The 24851-nt window shown below is 37.7% G+C and overlaps 1 protein-coding gene across 8 annotated transcripts in view; it reads left to right on the forward strand.

Moving 5' to 3' along the window:
* BBX (BBX high mobility group box domain containing) overlaps positions 1–24851 on the forward strand; it is a 256885-nt gene that overhangs the window by 178696 nt on the left and 53338 nt on the right. For all 8 annotated transcript variants that reach the window (XM_074362859.1, XM_010970745.3, XM_010970744.3 and 5 more), the window contains 2 exons: positions 14861–14941; positions 19904–19978. In XM_074362859.1, coding sequence (XP_074218960.1) covers positions 14861–14941; positions 19904–19978 — 156 coding nt within the window. The remainder of the gene's footprint in view (positions 1–14860; positions 14942–19903; positions 19979–24851) is intronic.

The raw sequence follows: 24851 nt of genomic DNA on the forward strand, positions 1-24851 counted from the left end.
GTTCTGTTCACACTGTTAGCTCTGCAGCTTCACTGTTTACAGCTCATGAACAAACTCTGCTTTTAATTGTTTTCATTAAGATCTGTACGTGCATTATGTTATGCCTTGAGGGTAATAGAGTGGTGTAAATAAGTCCAAGAAGGCACAGACACAAGTCAGGTGCAGATTTGGAAGTTCCATAAGCATAAGAGTAGGACATGCAACGTACAGATAATTAGCATTTGCCATGACTGTGTCACGGGGTCTGGAGGATGGATCCTATGATTCATTTATTCTATTCATAACATTCCCTGCTTTTGCAATATTCTCATTTAGATGTGCTAGTGAAAAGGCGAGAGTTTAAAAAAAACATGAAATTTTTGGTCTCTCCTGTACCTGAATAAATCCAAACTCCTGTTTTTCAAAATCAAGAAATATGGCATTCCAAGATTTATTTTTTTAAATGGAAAGTGAAAAGGACCAAAGCCCTCATGACCTTAGTTTCGTCTTTATTCCTTTGTATAGTTATTGGGCTGCTTTTGCTAAATATTTTCAGGTACAGTTTTGACGGACAGGAAGGCGCAGTTAACCATGCATAGTTTGCATTTGTGGAATTCTTGTGTTTTCCAGACGCATTGAACAGAGGCCAGATGAATTAACCTGCAGGTCACATTATTTTACCACACTCAGGTCCTTGAGATGGAAATTTTTTAACCCTAATCAGAGTTGCTATTTAGGATATAATAGCAATTTTATTGCAGATATATATATTTCTTTTCATTTTTTTAAGCTGTAAATATGTCATCTGGATACAACTGAAGTCTATCCAAAAGTGGCTTTAGAAGATACTATATAAGATATTTACATCACAAAAGGCTTTTATTATTTATAGTTTAGATTGGGGATCCATAGTAGTTGGCCAGATGCTCAATTTATCTTTTTTATTCTGTTTAATTTGGTGTAGCAATAAATGTGTAAATTTGGTAGACTGGTAGTTACTTACATTGTACTAATCTTTAGCTGACAAAAGTAAACTTATCACTTTGTATCTTTGCTTATTCATCATTCAGTGCGTTTGTACTTCCTCACACAGCAGCATTCTGGGCATCATTTTACTTCCCAACGCATGGCTGCTACCTAGCAGCAGTCAGGCTAACCCTCACTAAGGTGTAGCATATCCCAAACATGCTTCCGAAGGTGAATGCGGAGGTAATAATGCCCATTTGACCTCTCAACACAGTCTGACTCAGATTTCCAAGATTGCGCTGTATTGTGAAAGTCAACATCTTTTCTAATAGATTAGAAAATAATGATGTTTTCTTCCCAACATCTATTAGTATTCCTTTTAACTTTCAGGGATGAATGCAAACAAATTCACATCTATAGAGCTTACAGGTAGACGAAAATGCTAGTCAAAGAAAAGAATTTTTTTCTTTGATTAAAGTTTGACTTTTGGGCTCTGAATTTTCAGTGAATAGCTCTTCCCCCCACTTTTAAGGATGGCAGGGTTTAAAACAAGCAGTTTCAACCATGTATTGGTCAACCTTTTATTTCTAATGAAGGGGAACTGATTTGAAAATTCTCAAGCTAAAGAAACAAAGTTAAATGACTTAAAAAAGGGAGCCATGCAGGATAAGAAAAGGATGCTAAGGTTCCTTCCTAAGTATAAGAGTTCCTTTACACTAAGAAAGAAGTTGCCAGCACTTCTGTCTTTAAGAACCACATCTAGGAATACAAGTCTTTCTTCATAATCCCTATCTTCTCATCTCAGATATATTTAGGTCGTTATTGAAATTAAGCTTGAGATACTGAAGCAATAAAGCAGCAAAATTTGAATAAAATAATGCTGTCTCTAAATATAATTAGTTTGAGAGTTTATGTCATAGATATGAGTAGATTTCATTTAGCACCTAATTTCTATGCAAAGTCTTATTCCAGATATGTAGACATGGTCATAGAACTTTAAGGGCTTATGTACATTGGCTGATGATGAACATAAGACAAATACAGTGAATACATAGAGTTTTTAAAGAAAATTGTAAGGAGAATGAGATAAGGGGAGAAATACAGAAATTTCATATTTTCAACATCTGGAATAATTACTGTGAAGTCTGTTTATACTGTTAGGTAGGACCAGTCAAATAAAGTGACATTTTACAAAAATTCTATCACAAAGAAGGTCTAATCATAATGGCTTTTTCAAATGCCACAAGACAATTCTTATTCTGAAATATTATATTTAAAGAGAGGAGATTTTCCTTTGTTTATTATCCTGAAACCTTAATCACATAGAAAAAGTCCTCAAAAGTCTGTTTTTTAATATGGCAAATTTAATATAGGTTATAGTTATATTTTAAAGAACAATTCTAGAAGGTAAAGAGGCTTGCTGTTACTGGAATAATAAAAATCCAGATTAAAAGTTTCTTTGGTCTGTATGATTTCCTAGGTCTACCTGATATGTTCTTAGAGTTTTTAAAGAGAAATTCTCAGGTTCTTGAGAGAGCAGTGACTAAATAAGAAGAAGCAAGATGTTTGAGTTTTCTCTTTTTCCTCAGTCTTCTGATTAACTCGAATCTGCCACAATAGAATTTTGGCGTTACTAGGTCAGCGCTTTTATAGCTACTGTTACTAAGCCATGCTTGGTTCTGTAATTTCAATTGTGGTAACTTTGTGTCTCTGATAAATAAAAGGGGTGAAATTGCATTTACAGTTTGTTTGGTTCTTTTCTTCTTCACATTAATGATCAGCCCTGTATTTTCTTTATACCCAGAGTACATAGAAATGCATTATATATTTGGGATAAATTTTTAAAAGCAATGTTTGTCATTAATGAGTTTATTGATTAAAGAAGCAAAATAGATGTATAGGCATACTTCGTTTTATTGCACTTTGCGGATATTGCATTTTTTACAAATTGAAGGTTTGTGGCAACCCTGCATTGAGCAAGACTGCGGTGCCATTTTTCCAACTGTGTTTACTCACTTTGTGTTTATGTCACATTTTGTTAATTCTTGCAATATTTCAAACTTTTCATTATTACTGTATTTGTTATGGCAATCTGTGATCACTGGTCTCTGACATTACTGTTGTAATTTTTGCGGGGTTGGGGGTGGTGGAGTGCAGTGCTATGAATCACACCCGTATAAGATAGCAAACTTAATTGATAAGTTTGTGTTCTAACTGCTCCACCAACCAGCAGTTCCCCCATTCCTCCTCCTCTCCTTGGCCTCCCTATCTCCTGAGACACAACAGCATTGAAACTAGGTCAATTAGTAACCCTACACTGGTATCTAAGTGTTCAAGTAAAAGGAAGAGTCACATGTCTCTCAACTTTAAATCAAAAACTAGGAATGATTAAGCTTAGTGAGGAAGGCATGTTGAAAGTAGATATAGGCTGAAAGCTAGGCTTCTTGTGCCAGATAGCCAAGTTGTGAATGCAAAGGAAGAATTCTTGGAGGAAATTAAAAGTGCTATTGCAGTGAACACATGAATGATGAGAAAGTGAAAGTCATATTGCTGATATGGAGAAATTTTTAGTTGTCTGGATAGAAGATCAAACCAGATATAACATTTCCTTAAGCCAAAGCCTAATCCAGAGCAAGTTTTTGGTTTTGTTTTTTTCTGGAATGTCTAGTAATTTTTGTTTAATTTTGCAAGCCTGAGGTAAAAAACATAGGCAATAAACTTTACTAGTCAGTAAAAAGCAATTCGAATCCACTGGTAGTACACTAAGCAGAGTTGGAAAGCATTTTACTGAAAGCAAAACATTTAGGGAAAGTAGACATTTATACAAAACTATAAAATGCCTGTAATAAGAATAAATGCATTTCAAGGAAAGCACAAACTTAATTTATAAAACCAGTTAAAGGCTTAAAATGTAAGTGGAAATTGAAATATGCAAAAACTGCCTTAATTCTATTAAGGATAAGAGAGGTGAGGAAGCTGCAGAAGAAAAGTTTGAAACCAGCAGAGATTGTTTCACAACATTTAAGGAAGGAAGCTGTCTCCATAACATTGAAGTGCATGGTGAAGCAGCAAGTGTTGATGTAGAAGCCACAGCAAGTTATCCAGAAGATCTAGCCAAGATCATCCATGAAGGTGGCAACACTAAACAACAGATCTTCAGTGAAGATGAAACAGGCTTATATTGGAAGAAGAGGTCATCTAGGACTTTCATAGCTAAAGAGGAGAAGTCAGTGCCTGACTTCCAGGCTTCAAAGGACAGGATGACTCTCTTGTTAGGTGTTAGGGGCTGATGCAGCTGATGACTTAAGTTGAAACCAATGCTCATTTACCACTCTGAAAATCCGAGGGCTGGCCCGCAAGTAAGAGTAATGCAAAATCAACTCTGCCCGTGCTGTGTAAGTGGACCAACAAAGCCTGGAGGACAGCCCATCTGTTTACAGCATAGTTTACTGAATATTTTAAATCCATTGTTGAGACTTACTGCTGAAAAGAAGATTCATTTTGAAATATTACTGCTCAAATATTTTAGAGAAAATGTTTTCATGCTTGCTAACACAGCATCCATTCTGCAGCCCATGGATCAAGGAGTCATTTAGACTTTCAAGTCTTAGTATTCAAGAAATATATTTTGTAAGGCTGTAGCTGCCATATATCATGATTCCTCAAATGGATCTGGGCAAAGTCAGTAGAAAACCTTCTGGAAAGGATTCACCTCCTAGATGCCATTGAGAATGTGCCATTGATCTCATGGAAAGACAGCAAAACATCAGTATTAACGAGTTAGTAAGAAGTTGATTCCAACCCTTATGAATGTCAGTGAAAACTTCCATGGAGGAAGTAACTACAGATGTGGTAAAAATAGTAAGAGAACTTGAGATAGAAGTGGAGCTGGAAGACGGGACCAAATTTCTTCAATCCTGCGATAAAACTTTAATGGTTGAGGAGTTACTTCTTGAGGAGCAAAGAAGGTGGTTTCTTGAGATGGAATCTACTCCTGGTGAAGATGCTGTCAAGATTGTTGGAATGACAAGAGAGGATTTAGAATATGACATAAATGTAGTTGATAAAGCAGCAGCAGGATTTGAGAGAGCTGACTCCAGTTTTGAAAGGAGATCTGCTGTGGGTAAAGTGCTGTCAAACAACATTACAAGCTACAGAGAAATCCTTCCTGAAAGGTAGAGTCAACCAATACAGCAAACTTCATTGTTGTCTCATTTTAAGAAATTGCCAAAGCCTCCCCGACCTTTAGCAACCACCACCCTGATCAGTCAGGAGCCGTCAACATCAAGGCAAGATGCTCACCCTCCATCAGCAGAAAGATTATGACTCACTGAAAGCTCAGATAATGGTTAGCATTTTTTAGCAACAAGGCATTTTTAAGTTAAGGCCAGTACAGAGGTTTTTTTTAGGCATAATGTTATTGCACACTTAATAGGCTACAGTATAGTGTAATCGTAACTTTTATATGCTCTGGGAAACCAGAATAATTTGTGCGACTTGCTTTATTGTGCTTTATTGATATTTGCTTTATTGTGGTGGTCTGGAACTGAACTCCCAATATTGCCAAGGCATGCCTGTATTGAGCAAGACAGTCATAGGGGAGTGACCCCAGGCTCAAGGTGGCAGACTAAGCTTGTCTTTACTGAGATCTGGTGAAATGTAAGCACAGAAATCTCATTAGGAGATAGCCCCATAATAGTGAAGGAAATGGAAAGGAGTGTTTACAATGAATATGAGATTTTAGCAAACTTACTTAAATCAGAAAGAAAAGGAGACCTTTTGATCAATAAAACATGAAATAAGCTTAAGTAGGCTAGCCAGGGGGCTGCGGAGAGCCATCTGTTCAACAGTGTCCCGCAGGTTAAGTGAACATATACACTTCTTTTTTACTTAAAATGAATAGGAAAGAAAAAGAAGGAATAAAACTAATAATGTTCACATCAAACTCTGGGAAGAGCTAAAGAGAAGGCAGTTACATTAAGAGTTAAGCCCTTATGTTTCCTATCAGTAGGTTATTATCTAAAGATAAAAATGCAATAAATAAAGTATAAGTATTTGATCTAGAATTTGTAGAAGTAATCTCTAAGACTATAGTGTTGTATTTTTAACTTTAATAAAAATGTAAAGCTAAATTAAATTTTAAAAATAAAGGCAGGAAGTGATAAAATTCAGAGATGAAAGGGGAGATTATTCAACACATAATATATAGAATAGCTTGGGGAAATATTGGAAAGGGCAACATTTCAATATTGGTCCTAAGTGGCACCAGAAAGTCATCTTGGCTAGAACAGAAGGGATGGTTTGGGGAATAATAAAAAAAAAAAAAATAAGGTAAGTTAGGCAGAGTAATCATAGCTGTTGAAAAGGTTTGAAGGTATCAGTATCTATTTGGTTGAACAAATGAATTGAAGGCAAGCTTTCAAATGTATTAGTGTATTAGACCTGGTTCTGTGGTTTCGGAATACCTAGTTTCTTTTGTTGGAATGAAGAGATACGACAGTAAGATTATGATCAAGCTATGTTTTTCTTTGCCTTCCATCCTATCAAATGGAGCTAATAATAACACCCACTTGCCTTTAACTCCCAAGACATCTGTGAAGATTAATTAAACAAAACCTGTAAGGCATTTTTAACTAACTCTCCTGAAAAGCATTCTTGTATGTATCTAGTATTATTACCATAATTTATTCTAGGCATTTTATACTTAACTTGAAAGCTTAAATTACATCAGGCTATTACTCCTACAGGCTGTAGTATGTTTTACCAGCAGTGTACTTACATGTGCACACCTGCATGCACACACACACACACAGAGTTCCTGTCCATTGAAAATTTGTAGGAAATTATATTTGTAATTTACTTTATTGATAGATACTCAAGAAAGAGACAACTTTTTAACACCCAAGAGAAATCAATATAGGAAGTATGATTTGAGCAGAATAGCAGAGTTAGCATCAAAGTTAGTAGAGAAGATGCTAGCAGGTGATGGCCTGCCTCCAGTAAGGGACTGTAAAGGTCATGTGTAAGGATTGAGCATAGTAGGAACTGTGTGCCCTCTTCACACATTCAGTCATACGGCAAGTATTTACTGAATGTTTTCTGTGTGCCAGGCACATCAGGGAACAAACTGGCACAAGTTTCCAACCTCATGGAGCTGAACATGTTTTAAGATTCGGGTTTTTACAGATAGCAACCCTTCACGTGATACTCTTGGCTTCAAAGGAAGTCACGTTGATTTTCATTTGTTAATTACCATCTGCCCATTTAAAAACAAAATAGTTCATGTAGTCAGATTTCTAAAAGACTGAAATTTAAAAATAATAAATATGCTTTGTTTTATGTTTATAATATCGATCCCTCACCTCCTCTTAAAAGCCCTCCATGACTTCTTGAGCCAACTTTGATTCCCTCTCTTCCTAATGTCATCCTAATGTCTTCCTTACTGTTAGTACTATACGTTATAGCACTTGATTGTCTTTAGTTGGGTTCTTTACCTTAACTCCATAATGAAAGTTTTCTTTTTAAGTTTTTCTCACTGTATGCTATGTGTAAGTCTTGACTCATGGAGGAGACTAAGCAACTTGAGATTGGGAGCTGGGCTCCATTCTGGGCTCATTCTTAAGTGCATTATGTAAGAGGAACTCTTGGTCCCCCTAATAACCTAATGAGTTAAGTCTTATTTCCCTCATAAGTAAATATTAAACCATTAGATGAGGAAATGGAGGCAGAAAAGGGATAAACCACCTGTTCAAGACTGTGTAGCTAGGAAGTGACAGAACTGGAAAGTTAACCCAAGGGGACTAGCTCAGTCCTTGTGTAGCCCACAGGGGCTTTTGTGATTCAGACCCCGCCCACTTAACCCAACCGTGGGCCGCTTCTCGGGTGGCGTCCTGTGCTGCACACTTAGGCAGGCATGTCATGAGTACTTCCTGGGGACCAGGCACTCTGCTCAGCACTTACACTAATAGTCTCATTTCACCCTTCCACAAGCCTTAGGTTGGTTTATTATCATTATCCCCCTTTCATAAATGAGGAAACTAGGCTAGAGAGGTTAAATAGCCTCTCTAATTAGGTCATAGAGCAAGAAAGTCGTTACCCTGGGATTAAAGCCCATGTATTTTCCATTAAGTAGTGAACTAGGAGAAATCTGAGGTGGAGAAAAGGTGGTAATTTGTTGAATGACTGTCCGTATTTTAAACACTTTGAGTTTTACATTTAAAACAAGTACAGATTTAGATAGAACTGAAAGTTTTCACCTTTCATATAATTTCTGACACCAGTGAAGTGGGGAAAATAATTTTACTACCTGTTGGTACATATGAACTAGTTTGACATGCGCTTATATTTGACTACTTGAGGATGTTTAAATCCCCTGAATTCCAGTCCTCCCCAGACCCCCTAAATCTTAACCTTTCTCATCAAAGCTTTTAAGCCCCTTCTTATAGTTTTATAGCTTCAGCACTATATTTTAAATTTACATTAAATGGGCTCTTTGAGCTTTCTCTCTTTTGGGTAGAGACCTCTCCTTTTTACGTCTCAGCTCACTGCGCGCTTTGGCTAGAACTGCCCATCCAGCCCAGCCTCTTCCATCTCTCAGCGGTGGGGCTCAAAGCCCAAAGAACTGGGTCCTTCTACGCAGCCTGATTGACAAGCATCTATCCCCAGTGAATTCTCAGCCCTCATCACTCAAGCTGGTGATGAACGCAGATGAGCTCCTCAGCCTCCCAGAGATGATGGCAAGGGGTGGTGGGAAGGCGGGCAGCAAGTGATCAGGGATAGAAAGAGGAGGGCGGAGAACAAGAGGATAAATTAGAAGGTGGCACTTTTGCTGCTGTGTTGTTGTTGAGATTATATTTATGTACACGTTTGCAATCTGTCCTCACAGTGCCCTATGAAGAAGGGTAAGATTTGGAGGGTCTGGGGAGGCCTGGAATTCAGGATTTAAACATCCTCAAGTAGTCAAATATAAGCGCGTGTCAAACTAGTTCATATGTACCAACAGGTAGTAAAATTATTTTCCCCACTTCACTGGTGTCAAAAATTATATAAAAGGTGAAAACTTTCAGTTCTATCTAAATCTGTATTTGTTTTAAACGTAAAACTCCAAGTGTTTAAAATATGGACAGTCATTCAGCTTGTTTCAGCTTGTTACTTGTTTCATCAAATGAGGAAACTGAGGCAGGAAGATGCTATAGTTTGTCTCACCTGCCATAATATAGCAGTTTGTAGAAGTGGCCTGGAGTGTGTCCTGGACCCCCATCCTAGTGCTCTGCCACGTGGCTTAGAATGGTAGGAAGGTTGACTGGCTCCCAGTGTGAAATCTAGACTCTGGCAGCCCTGGTGCCCTGAGAAGAATCAGGGACTTAACTCTTCCTTTCAGCCAGATGACTTGACTTATATTCTAATTTTGGAGAGCGCTCAGCTCTGTGCAGTGCTGTTTGGTTGTGCTCCGCAGGGTAGCCCAGTTCTCTTCCCAGCTGTAGCCAGTCCTGATGTCTGCCAGCCGAGTGCACGGCTTTAGTCCTCAGGTCCTCCTTAACCTCATTTAGGTTTAATTAAGAGTGGCTTCGTTTTAGTCCTTAAATAGGTTTTGAAGGACTAACTTGGATGTAATATACTTACATTGAATTCACCTGTGTTTAAGCTGAACATTTCAGAGCTTCATTTAACGTCTCATATTAAATGCAAATTGAATGATCACTCAGGTCCTCTGTTACAGGATACCTGGCAAAAGCTGCCAATTGTAGGAAAGCTTGGGCCAGGCTGAACGAGGGTGAGAATCAGATCTCTGGGCCTTGGAGTCGCACATGATCTTTACACTTGAACTCTGAAGCAGAGTCCTCTTCTCCCAACCCCTCTCCTCCCATGGAAGACAACTTTCACCAGTGCCTAAACATTCTTCCTTCTCTCAGATTCGCTCTTTCAGTGAAAGACTCTAACCTGCCTTAGAGACACTGGCACTGACTGACCCCTCTCCCTCAGCCCTGACATCCTTCCAGGCAACTACTGAGGCCTGCAAATGCCATCTATGATATAATTGGGGCCCCACATCTCAACTGGTTTATTTCCTTAACTTTCTAACTGGTCTTCTGCCTCCAGTCACTCCCCAACCAAGGTCATCCTGCGTGCCACTGACCGAATTATCTGACTGCACTTCTCTCATCATGGTGCTCCTCTGACTGAAAACCTTGGCTGGCTCCCCATTGCCTTCAGCCTAATTTTCAAACTTCTTAACATAGAATTCAAATTTCTCTCAGTCCAATTCATCTCCCACTACACTCCCAGGCATCTTGATCTTCAGCCACACTGGGAAGTCACTGCTTCTCACATACAGGGCACTTCCTCCATACTTTCCTTCCTGCCCTTGCCACATCATTTCCACAATTCTGGTGGTCCTTCTAGGTTTGTCTCAGATGTTACTTATCTTACTTCTTCCACCTGCCCCCAGAAAGAATGAAGGCTGCTTCTCAGTCCTCCTATAGACCTTGTAATGTTCCACCAAGATACACGTATGTCCTTAATGTGTAACTATCCCCTGTGCTTGAATTGCAAGTAGCTTAAGGGCCAGACACATCCCCTTAGTCTCATTTTATTCCCCAGCAGATAATGCACACAAGTGGGATGTAAGCTTCTGGAAAGACAGCAGCAATCTTTCTGGCTGGCACATAATAGGGTTTATTGAATATTTGTTGAAGGAGTGAGTAATCAATAAATGTTTGAATTAGTAAGGGCAGAGATGTGGAGTTTGGTCCAACCAGTGCACTTCATCCCTTTTGTTGACTGTATATTCATCACAATCAACTCTGTGGCTGTGGCCTTGTGTCTTGTGAAGTAGGAACGGGCTCTTAATAAAACTTAGCTTTCCAAATGTATCTAACTGACTTGATCTTGTTTTATGTCAAGGGGCTGTGTCACATCACATTTTTGTCTTTAGTTTTCATGCTGTGAATTTTGCCTGTGGGGGGAAAATAATACTCATCATAATTCTTAATTATACTAGTCACCCCCCTTCCTTGGCTTTGAGAATGACAGCTAAACCAAAGGGAAGATTGCATTTAAGGGAAGCTGAATACATATGTGGTTAACAAAACTGCTTTTAAAATCCTTTTCACAGTTTTCTTTATTGGGCGTATAGCAACACCTAGTGGCTTTTGGGATTATTTCAGAGACTGTTTCTAGAAACAGCTCCTTGGGTTTTTTCCTTGCTTCATTGAATCTCTGCTTATTTGGCATTTTTTTCCTTTCCTCTTGATTATGAACAGGTATCTTTGACTCTTTGTACTTTGTTATATTTAGAAAGTAAGTTGGCTCTAGCAGATAAATGGATGTTGAAGAATTGATGTTTCTCCTTAAAAAGCATGCCCTACCTAATAAGTAATTTAGAACACTGTAAGTACAAACAGCAAGGTGATTTCACAAGGTGTCAGTGTCTAGGACCCCCTAATAATGTTACTTCAATAGGAGCCTTTTGTGGGAAATAACCTCTTCCTCCCATGTGGCTATAATCCCAGATTACCAGACATCTCCGTGCATCAGCGTATGCACAAATATACACACTTGCACTGGATGCCTCATTTATCCAACACTCAGGAATGAATTCTACCTCAGTACATTTTCCATGTCATTGAACCATTTTTACATTTTGAGATTGTAGATGGAAATATGGCTAGCGTGTATCACACGCATTTCTGCCTTTTAATAAAGGATTTTTTAATAATTATCCTTATCTTGACAACTTACAGTTATCATTATAAATACTAATTACTACATTCAGGAGAAACTTTAGGACTATTTTAATTTTTTTTTAGCTTTTGAGATAATCCACTTTACTATATAACTGGGATTTAAAAATTTTTTGTGCAGTTTTGGAAGATTACTTTACATTTACAGTTATTAAAAAAATACTGACTATTTTCCCCATGGTGTATGATACATCCTTAAACTTATCTTATACCCAATACTTGGCATATTTGTTTTAAATAGACTACAGTGCTTTATAAAACATTTGCGTCTACAGTTTTTCTGTCTTCTCGTTCTGTGTCTCCTTGCTGCTGGCATTGTTTTTTGTTTTTTTGTTTTTGCAACCCTCTTCCTTTTTCTTATCCCACTCTTGGGCCCTTCTGATTTGCTGCTTCTATTCTTCTGTGGACTTAGAGAGTCCAGCAAGTGCATAGCTTAGTAGAAAGCCAGTTCTCCTGGCTCCTAATTCGGTGCTATTTCCATTATTTTACACGGAAGATAGAGGCTAAATCCATAGTGCTTTAAAGGAAGTAACTAGATTTTGAAAGAAGACATTGTCCACTACAGTAAAATGCAGTCTCAGTGATTCTGTCATTGCTGATTTAACCATTGGACAGCCTTTGTTGTTTGATTCCTGGCCAGGTAATTGAGATTCCTCATATTCAGAAACACAGAGAATTGAGTCAGTCAACAGATACTCATTGCACATCTGCCCTGCATCAGGTGCATGGGAGCACAAACATGCGTGTGTAACTTCTTTGATTACATAGTACAGTTGACATAACATGTAGGATTGCCGAAGTTTTGATAATTACTTACATTTGAATTATCCATACAAGTAGAAAGTTTTGTTTAAGACCATCCATCATAATAATTTGCAGAGGGTCTCATTTAACTTCAAACCTTTATGACTGGATGTGTAAATATGGCCAAATGATCTATAATGACACTTAAAAGAAAGTTAATTTTTCTTCTTACAGTTAATATGAACTCTAATTAAGCCATAGGGTAACTAATCTCACAAATGGCAACTTTCTCATGCATCATAAGATCTGAAATAAAAATAATATGTATTATGTAGTGTAGCTACCCTAAATGATAATATGTTTAAATATCTCCATAGATCTCTGTCACATGTACAACCTACATTATTAAAGTTTTATAAAGACACTTCATAATTTTCATTCAGTCCTTGGCTCGATTTTAAGTCAAATTTTGATTATTTACCAAAATATCTAGGGGCTAAACACAGCATTTTTTTTTTTATAAACCAAAGCAATATTGTTTTTTTCATTGTTTAGAAATTACAATATAAAGATATGGTTTGTTTAGTTATTCCTTCCAATAAAAATTTTTTCTGTGGTTGTTAATTTTAGGATTTTCTGGCCTTTTCCAGTGCATTTTATGTCTCCTTGGCTTCAAATTCTTAGGGAGCAAATAAAAACTATTGGGCTTTTTGGCATACAACTTGTTAAATAGTCGAGTGACAGTAAGGGAGTCAGACTTTGGCAACCAAACCACAGGTGGCAAATTAATTAAAGCTTCTGCACCTTTTCCATGGTGCTTATCACTGAAAGAAGGTGGCCATTACTCTTTCAAATCCAAAGGTGACAATTAAAATTTTAAATGCTTACTCCTGTCCAATGGCCTGTGATGCTGTTAGGGAAACACATCTTCTGATGTCTGATGTCTAATGAATAGGTTTAATGAGAAACTCTGCTTTTAGGAACATAACCTGGGTGACAGTCAACTCTTCCTGTAGATTCAGCCACCTAATATAATCACAGCTATTAAAAGTACAGTGGAAAAGGCTTAATAACACAGGAAAATCAATGTATTGTTTAAAAAGAGCATTTTTGTAACTGTAGTACAACACCTCATTTCTGTTGAAAGAATGATCTACATAACTGGAAGAATATACATGGAATTTAATTAACGCTGCTTCCCTTTGGGCAATAACACTAGATGATTTTTCTTCTGTATTTTTTTTTTCAGATTTTCAGTAGTGAACTTGTATTATTTATTGTCAGAAACATGTTATTTAAAAGTATTTCTAACTTTCATTTTTCCTCTAAAGTGAAAGAACTTTTCCCCTAAGACTCTCTAACCTTGTCATTCAGGAAGACAAGGAGGGGACACACTGGTTTGGTGTTTAGACACATCAACTTTGATTCAGTTAATTCAACAAATACTTGAGTATCTACATTGTGCTCAGGCAATGTTGAGGATTCCACATTAAAAAGAGTCCCTGGGTAAGAGGGACCATAAACACACGTTTATGTGCTGTGGTGGTCAGTGCTAGGTGCCATGAAGATAAAGAGTAAGGAGCTTATTGAGCGTTGGGGAAGGGAGGTGTCATTTACCTCTTTGGTCCTAAGTTACTTCATGTGTGAAAAAGATTAGATCAGAGGAATACTGCAATCCTTTCCTTCTAACATTCTATGACTCCTGAATTACAGTTGGCTACCATAGAAGTGATTATTTCACCAAATGCAGAAATGGGTCAATTTTAACATTAAGATAAAGAGGAAATGTGTATCTTGAGAAGAGCAAGGAATTTAAAAATATCAGTGGTGTTTCTGTAACGATTGTTAATAATGAAAATTGCAAATGAAGATTGTAGAGCATTAAATGTTTACCCAACATAGTAAATAATATACAAGAACACATTATAAAGGAAATTTCTCTTAGGAAAAGAGTACTAAAATTTCTAAGATTGGGGCTTATGTATAAATACATGAAAACCTTGGAAAACAAAAATTTGACATTAATTATGTTTTCCCAAAAGGTGTATAATTCTCAAAGCTCATTTGTGTTTTTATATAGTCAGGTGGGAACACAGCACATGGAAGAAGTAGATATTCTCTGGGCTTGGCTGCAGAAAGCCAAGAGATCAAATGGGCATCATTGTAGAAATTTCTCTTCGGTTAATAGTAATTTTTCTGAAATCCTGTCTACCTCCTGCTATACATGGCATTATTTAGCTGTTGAATGAGTAGATAACACTTTTTAAAACTTTGAAGAATATAATTACTTTTTTGTCACAGTATTGCCTCAAATTTGGGAACTCAAAACCATCCCTTCCTCAAATGGGAATGGTTTAGGTGTCATATGTCTACTGTTTTTGTCCAGAAGCTATTCCTGTGGTGTCTCACACCATCTTTCTTTGTTTCAGATGTCCTCTGGCACTTGCAGGCCTGATGTTTCAGAATCTTCTGAATTACGTCAGAAGTCACCATTATTTCAGTTTGCTGAGGTAATATGTTATAGTTTGTACTTAATGAGGAAATTGTAAAGTGAGCTTAAATTTGGTCTGATGACAGTAACTGAAAGCAATGAAGAGCTCTACGTACTTAGCTCAAGTAACCATAAATGGGAAAATAGAACCAAATTTTGGGAAAGGTAATTTTGGAACTCTTTGAGTCTCTTAATTAAGGAATAAGTATATGTTTATAAAGCTTGTTATTAACTTGTCCTAAATACGATGCCACTTAAACCTCATCACTAATTTTTATTCCTGGATGAGAAAGTTAAGAATATAATTGAATTATTGTTAGAACTTTGTCATTTATCAGGTGTTAAATCGGAAGATGGAATCGATTCATGGTTATGGGCTGTGTGTTCCTTTTCACTTATTTTAAGTACGCTTTTCTTTTAATTGAAACTTTAGCATGCAGTTGGCAGTTTTCAAAGCCTTTGTCTTGTGTCAAACCTGTTTGGCTGAATATGTCTCTGACATAGTCAGAGATGATGTAGAAGAGCCACGTTATCCTTGATATCAAGTCTAAAGGTGAAGACTGCTTCCCAAAATGTCTGCATTTACTCTAGAACTCAATATGGAGCTATCATTGGTTAATTTTTTCTAAACTTTAAACCACATGGTCTTCCCATGGTCATTTGAATTGTATTTCACTAGACCTTCTCTCACACCGTCGTCCTTCCTAATGTTTGCCCCATGTGTTATCGTTTTGTACAAGGAGAGCATATTTTTAGTTTCAGATTTTTTTCTCCTCTCTAGTGTCCCTTCCTGGTGGTTCTCAGCATTTCATTGACAGAATCGTTTTTCACATTGGCATATTAGGTCATTCCTTTTATGACATTGTTCATAATATGCCTAAGTGCACTGCTGATATCACCAGAATGTTATAATATATATTTGCTCACATAATACTCCTTATCTGTCACATTCCTTTCTGCTCTCGAAGGTGTGCTGTGAATTCCAATTGTTTTGCACATTGTTTCCCCAAGAATTTAATGTAATAGAGACTTTATTCTGCACTCCCTTTACAACAATAGTTACAGACATATTAAGTAATGTTGGTCCCAACTTTGAAAGCAGAGATATTTAATCAGTGATCCCTGAGCCCCTAAAGATCTAGTGAAGTCTCTCGAATTTCACATGAAATTTTGGCTATATTGACATGTGCATTTTTGTGGGCACTACAGCAAACTGAAGATTCCAAAGAGATCCCTGACCCTAATCTAATATTTCTTCAGGAGCTTCTTATTCATGTCAATATCTCCTTTATTCTGGTATTAATTTGTAGCAACATCCCTTTGTTTAGAAACTTGTGAAATGCTTTTTTCAGAAATCAAGATGATTTATACCACTGGTTCTATTTTGTTCACTGTCTGATTTAATCCTTAAAGAAATATATTGTAAGTCAGGCATTTCCTCTTGCACAAACCATTTGTTTTCTTCTTTTATGGAGGGTTGGTAGGAGTGAAAAGTCATGTTTAAAGTAGGACCTACAGTTTATAAATCCCAGGATTTCAGGAACATCCTTGTGGATTCATATCCTCACTCTGTCACAACTTGGATGTGGTGGTCTTTTGAAATGATAGGTTTCATAGTTTGACCAAGAAGAGTTCCACAATTTTGCCCTCAAATGTCTTCAAAATCATTGATTAGATCTTAGCCATTTTATTTTTTTACTTGTTATAGATCTAGTTAGATTACCTGTTTCTTCTTTAGTCAGTTTTGAGAATTTATGTTTTCCTAGAACATTTTCCATAAATACATACATTTGCTTAATCTATTGATACTGAGTTATTCATAATATTATCTTATATTTTAATTTCTATAGGGTTGGTAGCAATGTCCCTTCCTTTATACCTGATTTTGGTGATTTTTGTTCTCTCTCTCTCTTTTGTGGCCAGTCCAGCTAAAGATTTCTCAATGTTGTGATCTTTTTAGAGAGCCAGCTATTTATTTCATCTACTTTATTGATTTTTCTGTTTCTATTTCATTGTTGCTGCTCTGTGTGCTTTCCCTGTTCATTTTCTACCTAGTTTCCCATTTTTCCCAGCAGTGCAGCTGGGAAAATAGTTTTTGCCTTCTTCTCAAAAATGAGTCAGCCCCCATCAGCAGTAAAGTTGCTGATTTTCATGGCCGTGTCTGCCTTGGTATCCCACCATCTCAGCCATGGGAAGGGATAGGAGCAACCTCAGACAAGAACACTACAAATTTCCATTCTTCTTACCCAATGGTCAGCAGATTTTCATAAATAAACATTTAATTTGGTTTTTGCTCTTGGTTGATGATTGTTTTTGACAATTTTGTCTAGTTTTATAGTTTTCTTTTTTTTGAGAGAGGATTTACTGACCTCTTTATCATCAGTAGAAGATCTGACTCCGAGTGTTTTTAAACAGTAACTAACCACAAAAGCCTAGAAATAACTTAATATAACTGAAAATTATATAATTAAGCCTAGTTTGTTAACAGTGGCCACAGATGGTTGTCACCTATAAAAGGTAGAGTCTGTCCCCCTCCAGCCCTCCTCTCCCTTTGCCCATCCCGCCCAACTCCCTTGAATCCAGGAGGCTCTGTGAAAACTTTGACTTGAAGAATATAACAGAGGTGATTGTTAGCCAATTTCAGGGTCTAGGACGTAAGAGATTGGTAGCTTCCTCTTTCTCTGAGAGAGAAAGAAACTCATCTTCTATGCAATGAGGAAGAAGCAGCGCTATGGAGAGGCCTCATGGAAAGACACTGAGACGCCTGGTCAGTAGCCTCAGCTGAGCGCTAACTTACTGGCCCTGTGAGTAAGCCATCTTGGAAGTGCATCATCCAGGCCCAGTTGAGCCATCCCAGTTAACTCGGTCTGTTCCTGCCAAATCCTTTCTAAATTGTGGATTTGCAAGCAAAAGAAATTATGATTGTTGTTTTAGATCACTAAGTATCTGGATGGCCTGTTACATAGCTATAAGTAACTAGAACATTAATATAGTACTTGAGGGATGGGAGTTGGGGATTAAAACTAAGAACAGTTATTTTAATATCCATTTATCATCTACCTAGCAAGTAAGATTTTCATAGCCATGAAATCGAATTGCAAAAATAGAACTTAGAAAAAAGGGCTGTGTAAGAAAAGGAGCTTGTTATTTTGAGTAGAAGGTGACTACAAATAGAAGAATAAAAAAAAAAATTCATCCTGGAGATTACAGAGCAAAGAGGGAGGATGGAATGAAGAAGAAGGGGAGGAAAGGGATCAGATGTTTGATTCAATTCCCCTTGCATGGTTTGCTTTGTGATAAGAGAAAGTAACTGAGCACAAGTGTGGCAGTTCTTGTCTTGTTATCTATCAATTTGATTCCTTGTGAGGAGGGACCTGGGCAGGAGGTTCCACACCAGCACTGAGAGTTCACCTTAAGCAGGGTTTAGAGACACAGAAAAAGAGAAAGAGGGTATCTAATTTGTATTCCATTTTACCTCCTTTTGGTCTGGATGGCCTGACTACTGAACAGAGAATCAGCAGGCCTCCTCTGGAAGGCTGCAGCAAGGCAGCACCATAGTAGAGGTTAAGGGCAGCCCACCTAAGCCAAAGGCATGATGAAAAATGTGGTAAGGTTTCAGAGGGGCTTAAAGAGCCCAGGTGAGAAAATGATATCCAGGAATCTGTCCCTGGTTTATAACCAAGCCGAGAGAGAGTGAGAGAGCAAGAGAGCGAGAGAGAGAGAGAGTGAGAACGAGAGAGAGAAAGAGTCAGTGAATAGAGTCAATAATTACATCAGTCTCTGTTAATTCTTTCTTATCCCTAAAAATCGTTTTGATACTGTATCACCAACTGGCTCCATCATTTAACCAACTTACTTTAATTAAGATGAAAAAGTGAATCCTGTGATAGAAGAGTTATGATCAAGGTGCATGTAGTGCTTGATAAGTACCCTTTAATGGAGTTGATGAGCACCGTTAATTGAGGAAAAATACCTTTATGGGACTCGGAATGGGCTGCATTTATAATGCCCATGTTTTCTGCTCTTGTTACTCATTTTCATCCTATTTTGTAGCTGGATAGAAGATTTGTTCACTTTAAAACCAAAATTAATAACTGACCTTGCTCGCAAAACATCCTCGGAAAGTATTTCCATGTGGCCCTCAGAGCAAACTTGCAATGAAGCTGCCATAATCATCAAACAGAAACAAAGTTCTCTTGATTGAACCAAGGCTGAAATAGAAGAATCCTCTGTCCACTGTCAGACACCTAAGGGGCTGTGTGTGTGTGTGTGTGTGTGTGTGTGTGTGTTGGAGGGAGGATGTATGGTGTTATAAAGGAAAGAAAAGTTGTTCATACTCAGCAAACAATTTACTGAGTTCTGATGCCATGCCAGGCAGTGTATTCTATGGTTTATTTTCTTCTCACCATAGTCCTCTAAAATGGGGATTATTATCATCATCACCATCATCATCACCATCAATTTCCAGTTGGGAAAAGTAAGCCTCAAAGAGATGAGCTGAGCTGCCTAAGGTCATGCAGCTAGTGAGCAGCAGAGCTAAGACTCAATCCCAGATACCCTGACCCACTTCGTTTGCTTCTTTAACACTGTTTCACAGCTTCCTCTAAGCAGAGAACAGCTGGTGGGGAGTGGTGGAGGGAACAGCAAGATGGACTTTACTTCCAGCTTCCAACATTTACTAATATTTTTAAAAAATTCACTGAAATAAGGAAATTTATCTCAACGGGACTCCTCAACTGATATCCTTACCAGAGACGTGGCATATGAGCCAAACTCAGTCTTTTTGTTCTTTCCATGTCTGTTTTTAGAAACGTGGCCTTTGTCTTCGTTTATCATTGATGCTGTACTTCTAAAAGGGATTGAGGGCGATGACTCGTGTTTTAATCTTAATCAGTGTCTACTGGGGAAATATAGAGCAGAATCTGTTAGTCCATTATGGTAAAATGTCCTTGTGCATTAAAAATGACTTGTTTCCTTTCAGATATCTTCAAGTACGTCCCACCCCGAGGCTCCTTCAAAACAGTGTCAAGCATCAGCCTTGTTTCAGTTTGCAGAGGTATGGCCTTCTCTTTTTAAAATACACGTTGAGTTCAGAAAACTTACGGAGCTCCGGAAATAGCGGAATGGGGTTTTATAACGTAAAGTGAACTTGAGGCATGCCTCTTGCCATTACGAATGTAATACATATGGCAGACTGCTTATTGTTTTCTGCTGCCTTTGCTGTAATCATAGATCAGCTCTAGTAGTGAAATTAGATGCTGGAGTGGATGAGTAACTTTCACAGTGACTGCACTGGTGAATACGACGTATTGGGTCATCAATGCTGAGCTTTTGATGTGGTGTAGCTTCAGCTGTATTGGCCAGTATTTTTATTAGTGTTTAATCCCAGACTTAGGTCAGGTCAGCTCTTGCAGGATCTCACATTTCTTCAGTTTGTCAACCAGAGAGAGCACACAGTAGAGAGCATCTTCTTGGTGTGATGAGAAGGCAAATCTGATATGCTTGATTTTACCACAGAAGCCCTGACCTCAACCATATGCTCATTTCTAAGGGGCAGTATCTGACAAATGACAAAATGTATCCTGTTTGTGAAAATAAGATGCCATCTGCTTTAGGTCTTTCCTCATTTTCCTTTTTATTAATTTCAACCAAAAATGCATATCATAAACTAAGCAATTTTTTTATAGGCTTGAGAGAAAATGACAAGCAGGACTGTTCTGCTTAATATTGATGTATTGAATCACTTTGATTCATTTGCATAAAGAATGCTGCATAAATGAAATGTAAAGTGATATCCTTTTGCCAGGAGAAAACCCAGCATCTCACTTTGAAAATAAGAAAAAATTACTTTTAGCTCTTACATTAAAAAAGAAAAACATGCTGCTTCCTCTTGGCGCACCTGTGTCAGCCACCCTGACTTGATCCCACCAGTTGGCCTGCAAATCTTTAAGCTTCTCTGCCACAGTATTTGCTTTAGTTGAGGGCTGTTCTATAAAACTGGTAACCAAAACATCATAATGGTATCATTTCACGAAGAACAATTTGCTTGATGAATCTGAATAAATTAAGATTTTATGATAATTTTTCATTATGATAAACAAGCTGCTGTTTTCACTATCTGGGGAATAGTTTTAATATTTCCTTGTTTTCCTCCAATCATTGACATCCATTTACTTGATACTAATAATTTTTTCAAAGGTAAAAAAGAATTTTGGCATAGTGACTAAATTTATTTTTAATGTTGTTACCTGAGCCAAACCTAGTCAACTTTTTAGAAAGATTCCCTTCAGAACAGAATTTATTTGCCATATATTCTGTTTGATTGAATTCTACGCTCTGTAGCAGGAATATTAGAAAGGTAGTGACTCTTCTTTGACACACCTGGTATTTACATACGTGTTATTTACTAAGTTTTCAACTTAATTAAAAATGTTTGTACGGGATATCTTAGCTGGTGCATTTCTGACAGTTATTGCCACTCAGAGTGTGGTTGTTATTTAAGTGATAACATTATCAGATTTATTAGGAGGCCCTGAAGCTGTGGGCATCATGAAGGACCAGTTTGATGGTGTAATAGCCACTGTCCTTCTGATTCTGGAAAATGAGATTTTGTGCCTCCCTTAAATTAATTTGCCCTTGCTGCTCAGCACAGTCACTCCTTAAAGCATGAGAAAGTTTTCTAAGAAGAAGCTCTTCTTACTTGGGAGTCGTGCAGGGAGTTGTTTCCAGATGTCACTGTTCTATTCAGTGGCACTTAGTCTTCTGTGGGTTTTTGGTTTTTGACCATGGGACATATATAAGATTTGAGGAAGCTTTAAAAAAATTAATGTGAAAACTTATTAGGGATTGTTTCAAGGCATCATAACAGAGTAAGGCATACATGATGGAAAGCCCAAAATAAAATGTTTTGCCCTAGAATCAAATGCAGTTCCCCCTCTAAACTCAGTATATGTTTTTCCTAGTTATGTTTTGCATAGGTTGATAATATAAGCCCTTTCAATTCCTAAACAAGTTAAATTATTACATACTTGGTTGTTTACTTAGACATGTTATATGTGATGATACAGGAGAAGTAGAGTACATGGTTCTCTAAGGATGTATAATCTGTAGTCACTTACCTGAGCTGACCCAAGAGAACCCTAAGTTTCAGTCTCTCTCATCTGACCATACTGTCAGCCCAGTACTGGGTTGGTTTATTCAAAGCTACACAATAGCTAGCTAGATGGACTAATAAAATTATATAGTAAAATCTGCTATGAGCATATATATTGTAGTAGAAATAGAATAGCCTGTAATTACTGTGATCATATCCCTAAAGCTCTTATAATTACTTCATAAAACACCCATCACCTTTGAGAAAACACTTGACTCTTGAGATTCTTGTTCTAATTAGTCTATAGCAGAGATTCTCAAATTTTAAAATACATCAGAGTCACCTCAAAGACTTGTTCAAACACAGATCACTGAACCCCCCACCCCTGGAGTTTCTTATTTACTAAATCTGGAGTGGGACTTGAGAATTTGCACTTCCAACAAGTTTCCTATTAGGAAACTTCAGTTTGAGATCACTGCTCTGTAGTGTGTAATTTTTACCACAAGTTGTTAAATCAGCAGTGTTAAAGCACTTCCTAGAATCTCTGAGACCACACAGGGAAAGGGTTAAATGATGGTGGGTTGGGCAGATAATAGAGATTTACTAAATGGGCCACTTTGTACCCCATCCCTTTTCAGAGGAATTCTCAGTCCTATTATGCACACTTAGAGAAAAGTGAGTGTTTATATAATTCAGGAAACAATTTACTCTTTAAAAATGTTTAGCCTTGTAATATTTTAAGATCAGGCATGTAAAATTCTCAGAGACTGTTTGTGTTCATTTCATTTATGAGTGTTCATAACTCTAGGAAGTGATTCGCTATTGATCACTTATCATGTGATACAGTTATCCTAGAAACACACTGTTTGAAAAACAGTAAGCCCTGGGCATTATTTTAAGTTGAAAATAATATTTTTTTCTTTTACATCAAGTCCTGGGTCTCTGTTTTGCAGGCTGAGAAGGATATCTTTCCTCCTTAACCAAATCTGATATTTTAAAAACCCATTGAAGTGACCTATATGGAACCCTGAAACTGAGCAAAGAACGTTTTGTTTGTAGGTTCCTCGTAAGTGTTCACACTTAAAGGGAGAAAGCTGTGTCTGCGCTACAGGATCTAGAAAGAAGTGTAGGGTTCAGAGCCTGTTTTCCTCACGGTGCAGCCTGTCTCCTGTCTCCCGTTCCGTGTAGACACTCGTAATTCATCCAGATTCAGCTTGGCCCATCTGAAGAGCTGTCACTCTGTTTCCAGGCTCTGATCCATTACGTTGGTCAAAATGAGCTTCCTATCTGCATGTTTTGTTGTTTACGGGTAGTGACACATCCGTCACTGTTCAGGTCTTGTTTACTGAAGACTAATGAGCAAATACAATGCCAGAAGGAAGCTGTTGTCTCCCATTATTTAACAAGTCTGAAGGCCATTCCACATCTTCTCTTCTCTGCGGTGTGGCTGGCTCTTAACACCCTAGAGTGTATCTTCGCATTGAAAAATTACATATTTACTTTGAAGACAGGGAAGCTAATCCAGACAATTTAGACAAATAGATTGGAACATTAAAACACTCCTTCGAAGGTATTTACTTTACCAGTATAAATACAACTGTAATCTCACCAGGGTATTGTCATAATTGGATATAAGCAATAGGTGCAGATTTAAAGCATTCATTTTCATGATGGAATGCTCAGTATGTTACGGAATATTACACTTGACACAAATTCCATATACTCACACTGTAGCCCATCAGCGTGAAAGTATTACCTGTTTTATTGGAAGTGTTAAGATTTCTTCTTTTAAAGTAAGGAAGACCAGTCATCTTGTATTGTTCATTTGCTCTTTGATTCATTTATTCATCAATTATTGGTCATTTCCTCCCAAGCTACAGTGTTTATGATACCCCTCATAATTGCAAAAGGCTTCCACCTAATTTGCTTTTGTTCTTTACAACCTCTTTCCCGGGTGTGCTTCCCTACCTCAGGCAGCTATCAGATTAGCAGTTTCGCATCCAGAGTGATCATTGTCCTGGCACTTTTGCTGGACCTTACATCCACCCTGATGATCAGAACACGATAGTGGTGATAACAGATTTACAAACACCATCCAATTTGCAGAAAATAAAAAGCATAGCCACAAGCATACGACGCAAAATGGCCCACTGGTGTCCCTACCCAGGAGTGTACTATAACACTCACTTCCCTCCCCCAGCTGACTGTCACTGAAAAACATATATGAGCTCTATTGTTCTTACTTAAAAGGATGTGTATGTCTCAAGTAGAAAAGAAGATGGGGAGATGAACACAGTGGTATAACAAATTGGCCTTATACAAGCCATGCTTATAATAGAAGCTGTCAGAGTAGATGAGATTACTGAGATAAAATGTGGAAAGAGAAAGAGAATGGGCCCTAAGAAAAAACCCTGAGGAAAACCACTTATGGACTCACTATAGAAAGGAGAGCCAACAAAGGGGAACAGCGAGGAGTGGCCTGAGAGGGAGGAGGAGAACCAGGGCTCTGTAGTACTGGAGATCCGGGGAAATCTCTCTACAGGAAGGTCAGCTGTGTCCAGTGCTGCAGGGGAGTCAAGATGAGGCTTGAGCCATAGGCATCAGTGTATGTTCAGTTTCCACCCCACCCCCAAATTAAGGAGCTAAAAGACACTTTTAGAAAGTATACCTTACCACTAAGTCATTCCATGAAAATTTTATTGTTAGGTGAGTCTAGAAGTGTTGGGCTGCTGAAATACACTGATCCTCCCCAACACTGCCCTGTACCTACAAATAGGTAACAGTCCTCCCATAGGTGATGAGGTAAACCATTCTTACTAAACATTAGGTGATGGTG

This window comes from Camelus bactrianus, chromosome 1 (assembly GCF_048773025.1).
Source record: "Camelus bactrianus isolate YW-2024 breed Bactrian camel chromosome 1, ASM4877302v1, whole genome shotgun sequence".
NCBI classification, from domain to species: Eukaryota; Metazoa; Chordata; class Mammalia; order Artiodactyla; family Camelidae; genus Camelus; species Camelus bactrianus.